Here is a 15,061-nt window from a genome sequence, read left to right on the forward strand (position 1 = left end):
GTCCCTCTTAGTCATTTCATTTGGTGTTTGAATATTTGTAATTTTAGACACATAGTTTGTTATATGTTCATTTAAGGGGGACAACATTGTTTCACTTACCGGCACGGGAGCCATTTGCTGGGAAGAAATACCAGATGGAAGTTTGAGGAGGAGCCGATGTTTTTGTTTCCGAGTGCATATACCCGAATGCTTCATAGTGGGCACGGGAGGTCAAAAAAACATTAGCAATCAAGTGGCTGTTTGTCAGTTTCTTTTTACTGTAGAATATCAAATTGTCAGGCAGGATATTTCCACTGGTAAATGTACTCAATGGATGGTTCCACGCTAGCTTCAACGTAACTTTCAGTAACACACGTGGAATGTCAATAGGTTCCAAAGTCAATACCCTTTCCCACAACATATTTCTTTCTGGACACAGTAGTTTAATAGGGAACTTTAGAACTGTGAAGCTGTGCAACTGTGTAACTGTGAGACTTTGCTCACGACTTTGTGCACGCTTCATGCATGCGCACTCATTTTATCCTTTGATGTCCACCAAGCCGTGACTAGCCGAGCTTGCAAAGCTCCCAGGCTTTGAAATTGATAAAAGCACTGATTGCAGGATTGCAGGGGACTGAGGTTAGCAAGGATAAACAGTAGCTGGAAGCAAATCAAGAAAACACATATTCCACTGTTACTCTGGATAGCTGCGAGAGTTCGCTCACGACTTTGCGTTCGCTTCTCGAAAGCATGCTTGTTTTATACTTTGATGTCCACCAAGCCGTGACTAGCCGAGACTTTGCTCACGACTTCGCCAAATTCTTGAGCAAGCTTGCCAACCTCAAAAAACCCCATGGGTTGTGTCCGCCCTCTGAAAAAAGTAAAGCTGTCTACCCACATGTGTCCTTTACTTGTGCCCTGAAAAGCAGCCACTTTCAGGGAAAATAACTGCACCAGTGTCCAGGATTACAATTGCTTTTCCCCCATCATGGGCAAATACACATGACTTACCTGCCCTCTCATAATTTCCCCTCCTCACCCTCATGTCCGGCTTTCAACAATACTCAACTTTATAAAGATAATTTGAAAAGTACACATTCCATAGTGTCACTTAAATATATAAATCCTCATTGAACTATGTCTGGCAAAAGGTGCACAATTGTGCCATTATCGCCCCCCGCCCTTGACTGGCAGACTACAAATACCGGAATGCCATTCAGCAAAAGGCAAAACTATTCTCTTTGAGACCAACATTTCAAGGACTGACAGAAGAACAGTTTAAAACTAAAAGCACATGCAATGTGTTTTCTTAGTGTGTAATGACATATTTTAAATGAAGAAAACGGATGATACCAGACTGTGGACGGTCTCACATCCATGCAGTAACTGGGACTGACCTTGCTTAGCTTCAAAGTGAGGAAGGGGCTGGCCCCCTCAGGCCATGTTGCTCTAAGTGGACTTGTATCTTTGACTCACTTATTAGGCACCATGGGCTGAGGGGGCTGGCTTTTTCTTTGCTTTGTAACTAAGCTGGGTCGGTCCTGGTACTGCAAGTATGGGAGACAGGGTCACCTGTGATTGTTCATCCCTGATGTCACTGTAGCTGTACAAATATCTTTCTTTTAATTATGTATAAACAATTGCAGGCATTGGGTACTCCCAATGTGTTTAGTTAATGCCCTGTGCGATAAAAATATTTTCACACACTTTGCCCCTTGTTTTGTGGCCGGTCTCTTGGTGACTGTTGTGATAATATTGCACAACCCCAACTAACCGCATTTATGGGGAAAATAACTGCACCAGTGTCCAAGATTGAAAACTGTCTTGCCACCTCATGGGAAAATACTCATGACTTACTTGCCCTCTCATAATTTCCCCTCCTCACCCCCATGTCTGGCTTTTAATAATCAACTTTATGAAGATAACTTGAAAAGTACACATACCATAGTGTCACTCAAATATATAAACTTATAGAACTATGTTATGCAAAAAGTGTAAAGTTGTGGCATTATTCCCGCCATCTTGACTGTGATACTACAAATACCAGAATGCAATTCAGCAAAAGGCAAAAAAAAGTCTCTAAGTGCAAAATTTCAAGGACTGACAGTAGCACGGTTAAAATAAAAATAATGTGGATGCCTTGTGTAATGAGATATTTAAAGCTAAGTAAACACACAGCATTCAGGACTGTGGACTGTCTCCCATCCATGCAGTAACTGGGAGCGACCCAGCTTAGTTTCAAAGCGAGGAAGGAGCCAACCCCCTTAGGCCATGTTTCTCTAAGTGGTCTTATAAGGTGGGTTCATGTATTAGGCAACATGGCCCCTTCCTCGCTTCGAAGCTCAACAGGGTTGGTCCCAGTTACTGCAGGGATGGGAATCTCACTGTTGCTGTAAAAATATATTTTATCTTTTTTATTATTGACTGCAAGACTACAAATACCAGAATGCAATTCAGCAAAAGACAAAAAATTGTCTCTGAGTACAACAATTTCAAGGACTGACAGTAGATTAGCTTGAAAGTGATTGTGAGAAAGGCAGGTTGATTTTAACTTGCACATAGCTTTTAGAAATATTGGATTGCTTGATGTTACGACTGTGTATTTGTGTATTTTAATTGAATTTACATCTAATATACCGAAATGCTTATTTTAGCTTCCTTTGTCACTACATTTTGAAACTACAAATCCCTTTTATTTTGTAATTCTATAAGCCCTATTTCTTGGGCAGGTGCGTCAGCGGAGGTGGCAGTCTACGCCTTTTAAAACAATTGGGAACAGTTCCCACATTAGATTAGATTGAAAGTAATTGTGAGAAAGGCAGATTGATTTTAACTTGCACGTAGATTTTAGAAATATTGGACTGCTTGATTTTACGGCTGTGTGCTTGTGCATTTTAATTGAATATACATCTAATATACCGACAGGCTGACGGATTGAAAGTAGCAACTTGACTATCATTTTTTACATTTTCCATTTGATCACCTTACGTTAAGGCTTCTTTTAGCTTCCCGTGTCACTACATTTCAAAACTACAAATCCCTATTATTTTGTAGCTCTTTAGAAATCTTGGAGGTGCTGCCTGCTTTTTCGAGTACTAAGGTGAGTCTGTACACAGTGGATTGACCAATTAAGACAGGTGCTTGTACGGCTGTGAAGTAGTCATTTCAGTACATCCTTACTTAGGAGAACTAACTGATACAGGAGCCTCATGTGGCTCTTATTTTATTAAATTGCACATTTGTGTGTCAAAACAAAAATTTAAATAGGCAATTTCTTAAAATATGCCTATTAAACACCAGGTCTTTGGACAAACATGCCATTAGTGTGGCTGACCACATTCGAGAGAAACACATTGACATCATATGCATCACCAAAACGTGGTTTAAAGACTCAAGCAGCCCCAACATAGGTTTAGGGAACCCAGAATGGTACAGTTTCTATGCTCAACATAGAGAAAATAGTTGCGGAGGTGGAGTGGCTGCTATTGCCAGACAAGAAATAGATTTTTTTCAAACACCCATTTCATGTACTGGATGTGAAGCTATCTTCTTGAAAGTCACAACTTGCCTAAATGATTGCTTGAATCTCATTTTGCTTTATCGTCCACCCTCTGAGACGCCTATGTTTATGGACGAAATATTAGGCATCTTACCTAACTTAAATACATTCAACAGTATATTATACTAGGAGATTTTAACAAATGGCTGGGCAATCCCAAAGACCTAAAAGCTGCTGAATTAGAGCAACTTTTATGTAACCATGACTTCACAATACTGAGTAAAGAGCCAACACACACACGGCAATGCCCTTGATTGGGTGTCAGCCAGAAATGTAAAGCTACAATTACTCTGCAGTAAGCCCTGTGTTTGGTCAGACCGTTTTACAGTAACCTTTGAGTTACTTCTCCCGAAAAAGGAGCTATAGAGGCCTAATGATCTGCAAACAGTCACAAATAGGAATTTTAACAAGCTCATGCCTGATGAACTACAGATATGCATCAAGAAGTTGATGGTCTCTACATCAGACCATGATTTACCTAACGTATTAACATCTAAGTATGCTCAAGAAATTCAATAATTGTTTGATCAAGTCGCACCCTTGAAAGAGAAAAAAATCAGAACAAGAGAGAATAATCAAAAATGGTCCACTCCACATCTGGCCTCATTGGAACAAGAGATGAGGAAAGCTGAAAGAATGTGGATTAAAACACAGTCTTCAGCAAACAGAAAAATGGAAGGCTTTAGAGAAAAGCTATCGGCAGAAATATTCCAGCCCAAAAAAGGTTTCTTTGATTCCCAAATTTCTAACTCTGTGAATGATACTAAGAAACTGTTTGAGATCATTAAATCATTGGAAAAACCTAAAGCCAAAAGAAAATCTTTCATTCCGACAAATCAGGACTGTGGAGCAGTACAAAAAGCTTTCTCATTTGAAATCATCACAGTGGGCTCTCTTATTAATATTCTTAAAGGTAAGTGCCCCACCACCTGTCAGATGGACATCTTACCTTCTAATATTGGACTACAACATTTAACAATCTTTGCCCCATATTTGACGCACTTTATAAAGGCCTCTTTTTTAAATAAGAATGTGCCTGAACTTTTGAAAAGTGTCAAAGTTACCCCACTGCTTAAAAAACCCAATTCAGACCCCGTAACATATTCTAACTACAGACCCATTAAAAATTCCTGCTAAAGCTAGTTCATAAGGTAGTGCTATTCAAGTCGAGCAGCACTTTGAAAAGGCTAGTATTCCACACCAGCGGCAGTACGGCTTTAGAACTGCTCATGGGACCAAAACGGCCATGTTATATCTCCAAACAAAAATGCTAGATATCATGGATGATGGTGGATCGAGCTGCTGATGCTCTTAGACGTTTTGGCGGCCTTTCGATCTTGTAGGCCACTCCAAACTCCTAACATGCATTCAGGAAATTGGAAATTGTTCCTCCAGGAATGACTTTGGGCATTTTTAAGTAACAGAAAGTCAAAGATTGTCTGGGAAAATGCTTCATCTAATCCAAAAACGATTATATGTGATGTTCCACAGGGAGCTTGCCTATCCCTTGTCCTTTTTTAACATTTTCTGTCCATCTTTGTGTGATCTACTGGAATCTATGAGATTCTATTTTACCAATTATGCTGATGATGCTCAGCTTCTTTTTAGGCTGACTGGAGATTACGCAAAAGATACAGAATACATCATGTCTGTTTATGTGAGAATACGTGTTTGGATGATGGAAAATGGTCTGTGCCTTAACAGCGAGAAAACTCTTGATATTTGGTTCAATTAAAGTAAGAGAAAAGCAAGGAGCAGATTATGATGAACTTTGTAATGATCAGCATTATATAAACACATTCAATAAAGTAATGCTCAGGTCACAAATGTGCCAAAATGTATACATTATCATCTCAAGCTATTACGCCTAATAAAACCCTTTGTTTCCATAACCAACTACACCACTTTGGTAAGGGCTTTAGTTATCGAGGCTAGACTACTGCAACCAAATATTAGGTGGAGCAAGCAAAGGCTGTACGGAGAGATTGCACATTTTGCTAAATGATGCAGTGAGTACCATAAAAAAAATCAAAACGTGTTCACGCATCACAATACAGGAGAGCACTACATTGGCTTCCTATGGAAGCAAGGATAGAGTTCAAAATTAACACCATGACCCACAAATGTTTATTTGGTAATGCTCCTGGATATTTGAAAACTCGCATCATGGTTTAAAACTCAGTTAGAGGCACTAGATTGAAAGACACCATGCGACTGATATGCCCTAGATCTCGACAAGTTAAGGGAAGAGAAGGTCATATCCTGTAAAAGCGGCTACTGGATGGAATAAGCTGCCCGTTCATCTGCGCTGTGAGAAAAGCTTGCTGGCATTTAAAAAAGCATTAAAGACCTTTCTATTGTCATATGTCTCTGACTCTTCCTCTGTTGATCCCTCCTCCTACACTCCATGGTTGCTTAATCCATCTTTTCTCTGCGCCCTGATGCATAAGGGCTACAGCGTGTTAGAAATAAATAAATACATAATAGCGCGGTTTAAACAAATTATAATTTGGATGCCCATTTGGTTGCCTATCCATGTAGTAACCGGGACTGACCCTGGATAGCTTCAAACCGACAATGACCTTGCTTGGCTTCAAAGCAAGGTAAGGGCTGGCCCGTTTCTCTAAGTGGTTTTGTAACTTTGGTGCTTTTATCAGGAACATGGCCTGAGGAGTCTAGCCCCTTTCTCACTTTGGTGCTAAGCAGAGTCTATCCTGGTTACTGCATGTATGGGAGACCTGAATGGCAATAGTGTCACCCGTGATTTTTCACAACCAACGTCACTATAGCTGTAAAAATAAAAGAACACTGTAACTGCGGATACTGAACTACACATACCCTTGGCTATCCGTATTCCTTTATAGCTGCACATTTTGGAAGAATTACCAAATAAAAGGCTATCCTGCCCCCCAAACCCTCACCAAGTGCCACCCCCATCTGTGCCAGCTCCCCCCAATCCTGTTCCCTGCCCTCTCCCTTTGCCCCCACAACACACACTTTTTCTGTGATGCAGTTTGCATTGAGATGTCGGCTATTTGCGTCAATAACCAAAGCCACAGATAGCTTTGTGTTGCAAACTCAGTCCCTAGACTCCCTCCAACTCCCAACTTTCAATTGGTGCCCTCTAGCCACACTCCTACCTCTAACCTTTGTTGACCGGCAAATATTTTTTTTTCCTGCTTTGCATTTTACCATATCCTCAGCTATAACAACAGTTATCTCTTACATCGAGAGAAAAACAAGATGGTGGCTGTTTAATTCCTGAAAACCATGATCCTGCAATGAACTTTGGCAGATATAACAAACCATTTTCGACACCCCCTTCTCCATCAAATATTTAAAAAACTACTGCATGGAATAACCCCAAATCATGCATGGATCGCAAGTCAACGCTACATTCCCAAGTTGTTTCAGACATGGTCCAACTGCATCCAGCGGTCTGCCCATGATATATGGCTGTGTGAACTGTACATGGGCCCCCAAAATCTTTCTTTTGGAGCGAAAAGGTGGCTACAGCCTTTGGCCGTGGCCACTGTACATGTCTTTCCATCCCACCAGCAGAGGGCATTAGGCCCAAGCCAGTGAGTATGGGCTTCTTGCTCACTGGCTATGGCCATGTTACACCCCTTGACATGTTGCCCCAGTAGGTACCCGACACCTCACTATAGCTCTAAAATTGTACTTTTTTAAAATTAATCACATTTTTTAATTCTTTTGATTTTTACAAAACCATTTTTCAAATAACCGCGATTATTTTCACAATGGACTACATATTATCCAGAATATTTCAAAAATATTTCCGGTTATTATACATGTGACACATTTTTTATTCCCGACTCAGTTAGCTGCCATAACCGCAAATATGAAAAAAAGTAACCCTGAATATGGAAAACAACCCTGAAAATATGCAAAAATATTTTAGCATTGAACTTGGTCCACAGACCCATGCTCAACGGCCCAATTTCACATGGTGTCTTCTTTCGCCCTCCCTACCTCTAGCCTAATGACATGTCAGCCTTTTTCCTCCTCCAAAATGCATGTTTTCAACTTTTCGAATAACCCTGAATATTACCACAAATATCCTCCTGCATCGGACAATACAAAAACATTTCTGAAAAGCCTCTCTACTGAAAAATACCATAAGAGAGCTCACTATAATGTTGGGAGAAGAGGCACTTGTTCATCAAATATTTTAAAAACTACTGGACATAATAACCCCTGGCCCCACCGTTGGAAATTGAGTCAACGCTTTGTGGACAATTTTTTTTCGTATGTGGTCCAATTGCATCCTGTGATATTTGGTGTGTGCTCAAGCAAAGATTTGACATTTTCCTCTGTGGGAAAATGAATGGGAACTAGGCGGAAGTTGCATTTCTTGTTTTCTTGATAACTTCTTTATTTTTAATGGATCTTTCCCAAAATGCCCAGTCCTGCTGGGCCATGAAGTACAATTTTGTTTGCAAAACTTCAACCAAATCTGCCATACAAGTCAAAGGTTAATAGCAATTCATTTTTCAGATTTCCTATGGTACTTGATAATCAACATAACTTTAGTATAGTTAAGGCGATTGCCTAGATCTATTGGAAGTCATACAATTCTATTGCTAATAACATTTGACTTGCATGACAGATTTGCCTGATATTTTCCACCAGCAATGTTTGGTTCGGGGTCCCCCCAGACTAGAAATTCTAGGAAGGATTTATTAATAAATTAAATAGTTATTAAGAAAACAAAAAAAAAAACAGTCTTCGACCTACTCCCATTACTTTTCCCTTAGAAAATATGTCAACTTTTTCGTACACCAATGCCGAAAAAACACTGGAGGGAATTGGACCACATAATAAACAACTGGGGCATGAAGCATTGACTCGATTTCCAGGACAGGCTTGGGGAAAATCCATCCAGGAATTTTAAAAATATTCACAAGGGAAGTGGGTACCTGCTGCATCCTAACAAATAACTATATCTTCCATGGTGCTTTGCAGTAAAGAGGCTGAGCGGATTTTTCAGAAATGAAAAAGCAGCAATTTTGTTCCCAAAATTTTTTTGACATGCTGAATGGATTTAGAGGAAATTTCCAGAACAAAACCTTTTGGGCCCACCCCCCCCAAACTGCACACTTTTAGAACAATATGCTATAAAATAGTTATAAAGAAAACAAAACACCACAGTTTTCAGCCTATTCATTTTGCCATAGAGAAAAAGTGCAGTTTTTGAACAGTCGTAGCGTGAAAAAAGCTGGGCATATTTGGACCAGATAAGAAACAACTTGGACAAAAAGTGTTGATGTAATTTCCCTCACTGGTTTGGGTAAAAGCCATTCAGTAGTTTTAAAAATATTTGACAGAGAATGGGGTGCCCCTGCTTCTTAAAAACTTTTTTATCTGACTTGGTGTTTTGCAGAATAATGACTTAGAAAAGCTAAACTCGTTTGGGATGCAGGATGGATTTAGATGACATTTATCTCCAAACTGAAATTTTGGTGAACAATGCATTAAAAAATGAAAATGTTATTAAGAAAACATGAAAACTCAGTTTTCAGCTTACTCCCATTAATTTCTCCTTAGAGAAAAAGTGCAGTTTTTGAACAGCCTTAGCGTGAAACCACTGGGAAGATTGGACTAAATAAGAAACAATTTGGACACAGCACATGGATTCATTTCCTTGACTGGTTTGTGGTAAATCCATCCAGTAGTTTTTTAAATATATGACAGAGACAGGGAGGCACTCCTTGTTCCTTGAAATCTTTTTATTGGTATTGGTGCTCTGCTTCAGAGAGGCTGAGAGACTTTTCAGAAATTAAAAGTCATCATTTTTCTTTTGCTCAATGCAAGTGATTCCCACATGATTACTGGGAAAGCCACAAATGAATGAAGTCAAAAAGCTATTTGGAGTAGGAAGAAAACATGCCAGCTAACTTTGGAATTAACTCCTCCACAACCTTACAGAGTCTAATAATGATCTCAACATCAGAAAGATACTCAAAACTCTTCTGATTATCCAGTCACTTCAGTGGAACACTGATTGTTTTGAACAACAGCACTTACATGGCCTCGCCGTGTGAGATATATAAATGCCAACACCAATATCAATAGAAATAGCAATCACATCGGGCTAGAGTCTAAGAGTGAGAGAAGAAGACACACTGTGAAGTTGTGAAGTTGGGGATTTGGGGTTGGGCTGGGGAGCCAGTTACAGTTAGAAAATGTTTGGTTTCTCAAGGGAAGACCACGCACATCTCAATACTTTAATATTACAGTGGCAATGCCACAAGATGCACTCAGAAAAAATGTGCATCACACAAAGCGATGAGTTATAGGGGGTAATGGGATCGGCTTAGGGAGGGGAAAAGGGAATTGAGTGGAATGTTGGGACCTGGATAAAGAAGGGGGAAACATGTTGGGTGCTTGTGAGGATGTGGAAGACGTTTTAATTCTGAGTAATACTACCTGTTATCGCGGGAATCGGTGACCCACCACTCTACCGCATACATTTCTATTTTAGAAATTATCAATGTGAAATTATCAACAGAATAAGGAGTTAAAAAAAAGGTTTAACATCTGCAGTGTCCACATCTATGGGTCAGGGGGTAATGGGTGTTCTGTAACACATCAATGGTGTGACATGGCATGGGGCCATGGCAAGTGGGTCCATAAGAAAGATATTGTTGCAACACGTAGAGAGGCCATGGCCGAAGGCTTTAGCTAGTGAGACCTCAAACAACTATTCAATATGTTTCCTTTGAAATTCCTTTGAAATTCAGTGGAGAAAAAAAACTTTGGTTAAGAGAGAGTTAATGTGATCAGATTTAATGCAGCAAAACCCTTGAAATTCAGCAGTCACATTTTGGGCAAGTCCACCTTAACTATGCGCCCATGAGCAGGGTATGAACACAAGGATGACATCACATATGTTATCACTGATGGCATATACTAATTACATTATAATGTTGGCACACCCTGATTGTCTTGACATTTCTTTTAGTTCTAGATTCCTCTGCAGTAAATTGGTGCTTGCCTTGTTATGTCTTTGCTATTTACGCGCATTCCAGCATGCAATGCACCTCTGTACTGAAGTTCATAGATGAACAACAATGTTAAGTACTAATTAATACATTTGAGTTCAAAGGTAACTTAAACATAATATGTACAAATTGCCTAATGCATGTCAGTGTTGAATTTCATGAGAAGACAGACTCATACATGTTATATTTGCTTTGACTTGGTTGGCTAGGTCTGATATGAAAGAATGCATTTATGTAATCTGCTTCCATGTATTATCGAGTTCTGGAGTCTAAAACACCAATGAAAATTAATGAAATGAGAAAGCAGAGTTGATTTCATTACCTTATCACAACAGATGAACACTGGGCAAGACGTCTTCCGGCACTTTTTAATCCTGTATATATCTGTCCCATCTCCATGGCTCCTTCTAGACCAACCACTTCCACAAGCTGATCACTAAGATCTAAAAATATAAAAATGAATGTAAGAATATGTATAAAGTATATCGTGTATAATTTGTATTACATCATGGTTACATTATTCCAGAATGCATGATATCCCCAATTCCTAGTTTCTGCTGGTAGTTATTTGGGCCTAGGTAAGGGGCAGATGCATAACCATTGACACTTGCGTACATCACCTGCATTGTGAACATTGGAAGCCTGCTTGCTCATAATACTGACAACCACCATCACCATCAAGGAGCGAAGGAGATGAAGCATGTTGGTCTACTGCTTCCAGTGGCTTTATGTGTCATTATTTTTATTTTTATTATTAGTAATAGTAGTAGTAGTAGTATTATTTCATGTGTATACCATGCCAGATGGCTCAAGGCCTCAGGGTGCACATGAAACATATACACAAGAAGAGACAATTAAAAACAAACAGAGGAGATCCAGAGCCAAGAGCAAAGAGTCAAAAGGTACCAAATCAATCCCTCTTTTTAAACAGGTTTGACTTGACGACTCTCTTAAAGTGGTTCAGACAAGGATTAGCACGTGAGGTGGATGGAAGAACATTGAAGGTACTACGTGCCCACATATTAAACATTGTTCCTCCGAACTTCTGAACATTAAAACTGGGCTGAAAGATCTTGCTCTCATCATTCAACTGGAGCAGTCTCCTACAAGGATCAGCATTAAGTCGGTCAGCCAGTTTTAGCAGGAACATTACCTGTCTGACATTTGTGAGTCAGTGTAAGAATGTTATGGTTGATTCTTTGCTTAACTGGCAACGAGTGAAGAGATCATCTGGCTGTGGTGACATGGCCATGCCTACCAAGGACACGGGTAGCCCTTACTGCCCAATTCTGGATAGACTGAGGTTTTTGTAGAATAGCCAAGGAAGTAACATCCAGCAAGCTGTTGGAATAATCGAGATTGTAATTGATAAGGCAGAGACCAAAAGGGATCTGTTATCATCAGATAAGTATGGTTCAATCTGTCTCAACAGTTGGGTGACAAAGACGCAGGATGACCATAAGTAAGCGGTGCGCTTCTTCATAGAGAGCTGAGAATCCACGTTAGACTGCCTATCAGTCACTTTCTCCATCCCACATACAGGCTGCAGCTTAACCTCACACAACCTCTATCACAGAGTGAAGCTATCAGTGTGCAGAAAAAGGGAGGCTGAACTACTCATCAAAATTGGTCACTGGGGGTACATGGTTGGGTTGGGGAGTACAGTAATGTTGATGAATACATCCAATGTCCCAAACATGCATGGCAATACAAGCTACAAACGTCATTGTAAGAAGGCACAGTGAACAAAGAGAGAAGCCCCACACATATAAACTTCCATATGTAGGCCAAACGAGACGCCAGTATCCATGCTTCAGCAAGCCATAATGCAAACACCTTACATTTAAATATAATAATGTTTCCTTAATAGATACAGCAGCATTTAACATCTGCCATGGAAACATGGGGGGCACTCATAATGATATTGAATGATAACAACGATATCCAGGTTAAAAAAACAGGGGGTTTTAGGGGACCCCCCAACTGTAAAAAGAATCAGTGTTTGTCAGTGGTTTGTCCGCTATTACATTTTCCTTTCTGTTATTGCGGTCGGTAAGATCACATATAACCATAACAACATTTGACACTAATGCAATACATAACACATGTAGGCCTCAAGACCGAATTAGTCATCTTTGAAGCATGAAAGCCATCACTCCCTCAGCAGAAATCAGTCAGGCCCTTACAGAAAGGCACACACATACCAAGTTGCAACTTCCCAGAGCAAGAGTAAATGCAGCGCAGTGATTGGTTAAGGCAAGGGCGCCGAAAATATTCCCAGGCCTGAAGTGTAGTAGTGAGGTCATGAAAACAGCAACAAAGAAAATATCAGACCCCAGAACTAAAGGACAAACAATGTATTGGGATAGGCAGAAACACATCAGTTTAGCTAAGTTCCCATGTGTTCAAAAGTCATATACCAATCTATGTTCCTAGGCAGTGCATCAAAACGTATCATAATGAATGTCACAAGCTAGTAGTAACAATGAACAGAAAAGAATATGCCTGTCCAGACATAATTATTAAGGAACAACACTGCCCTCTGTAGGAATGGCTCAGAGCTCCAATTGCTAATGAAGGAGCCATGCAAAACACCCTTACACATAGTGTAGAATTAATTATGAATCAGTGATCTTTATGGAAACTCATGAACAACCCTCACAGCACATGCATAATACTTTAAAAGAGTACTTCTATAGTATTACTAGTTACATATACATATATTCATGTTGTTGTAAGAGCATGAAGTTTGCATAAAAGGAGGAGAAGCAAGTAATGTTTCCAGCAATGAGTTGCAAAATTGAACTGGCGATGAACGATTGACAATGACGGGAATGGGAAGACAGTGCCAACCAATTCGATCAGTGGGAAGGGGATGTAAAAGTTATAATTCCATTGTCACACCTCACACAGGGATTGATCAAAACATCGTCACTCACTCCACGCATACCCCTCCTGAACAGCCAATCAAATATCTTCAGCACAACTCTATTCGGCCAGAGGTCATCAAAGTAAACAGATACAACATAACATAAATATAAACCAATTCTTATGGGCATTGTCAATAGGTTAAGACTGTCCACCAAACCCCCTGTCAGAGTAAGATCGCCTGGTATAGTGGTGGGGTGAGTGCACACCCAAATAGAGGAGATGTTTGAAAATATTCTTTTGAAAACCACAAGGAGTGGTGTCGATACTTATATGAGGTGCAGAGGAGGAAAAGAGGGTTTTGGCGCAAAAACCCTACAGCAAATAAGAGCAAGGGAAGAGGACCCAAAGTTCGAGTCCTCCCGTCCCCTGCACACTCTTGGACTACGCAACAAGGGCGTAGATTCTTAAGGATATAGTTAGCAATATTCGTTTTTAAGCACTCTTTAGAGAATTGATTCGACAAAATTTATAACATCAAACAGAGGAACAATGGTTTTATGTATTTTAGGTGTACAGGGATGAAGTGAGCACCTATTTATTTATACATAAAAATGTAGTGAAGACAGGAGAAATTGCATAACAACATTATAATGTCAACATAATCAAAAGTTGATGGAAATTCCACTCTCAATGGCTTGACGCGTTTCGAGGTGATACCTCTTCTTCAGAAGCCTCTGTGGATCTACTGTCTAATCAAAATGCATTTAGGGAAAAAAATCAACAGAAGGTATACTTGTAAGTTCGTCAACCAAATAAACAACAAGCAGCATTACTTCATTCAAATTAAGTATCTACATGTAGTGTGCTAAACAGTGCAAACATTCAATTTAGTTTGACCAGAGTAACTAGCTGGCCATGTTTTTTAAAAATTCAAAACACTGTCTAGTATAATCCTGTGCACCTCTAATGGGAATCCAACCAAATAGAATATCATTAGTAATCTAAAAATGGAAGCTATAATGAAGGCTTCTAAAATTCAATTCAACAAATGAAACATATTCGATTTTAAGGGCATATTCAACCAGTGTAGGTTTACTGTTAAGCATGGTAAATACAAACTACACACCAAAGAAGGTTTTTTTTCACAAAGAGGATATTTTACATAAAAAAGTACTAACCTATTGAGGTTTAATGTTGTAGCAGAAAAGCCATCTATGGCGAAAAATAAGTCCAAGTGGACATGCTTGCAGTGCCAAGACCTCGATTTAGGTGTTTTCTTGGTACAGAAAGGTACTTCAATACTTCCGGTAATATCTGTGGATAGCAATGCTAATGTACGGGTCACTGTGTGTGACTAAATATCTATTCACAAGTACAATAATGCGTTCGTTAGTGAGGAAATGACCATATACCTGCTATAATTCGTGCGGTACAGCACACGTTTATGTTGCGGCAGGCTTCAATGTACGGCGGACGTGCAGGATTCCTCTGTGTTGCATCTAACGTTGCAGGAAGAACGGGTGCAGATAGATCTGGGAACTCGTAAGTGCGAATGCTTTCTGTGAAGGACAGTGTGGTGCTAGTGAGTATTCAAGATCATATGGATCATTGATCACACGGTCAAAAA

At 39.7% G+C, this 15,061-nt stretch overlaps 1 protein-coding gene across 1 annotated transcript in view; it reads right to left on the reverse strand.

Moving 5' to 3' along the window:
- The window catches only part of DGKB (diacylglycerol kinase beta), a 3,560,883-nt gene that overhangs the window by 212,739 nt on the left and 3,333,083 nt on the right, over window positions 1-15,061 (reverse strand). Inside the window, exon 23 of the mRNA XM_069648599.1 lies at window positions 10,886-11,006. Within this exon, the coding sequence (XP_069504700.1) occupies window positions 10,886-11,006 (121 nt within the window). The remainder of the gene's footprint in view (window positions 1-10,885; window positions 11,007-15,061) is intronic.

Source organism: Ambystoma mexicanum, chromosome 2q, assembly GCF_040938575.1.
Source record: "Ambystoma mexicanum isolate Mex_15411 chromosome 2q, UKY_AmexF1_1, whole genome shotgun sequence".
Lineage (NCBI taxonomy): Eukaryota > Metazoa > Chordata > Amphibia > Caudata > Ambystomatidae > Ambystoma > Ambystoma mexicanum.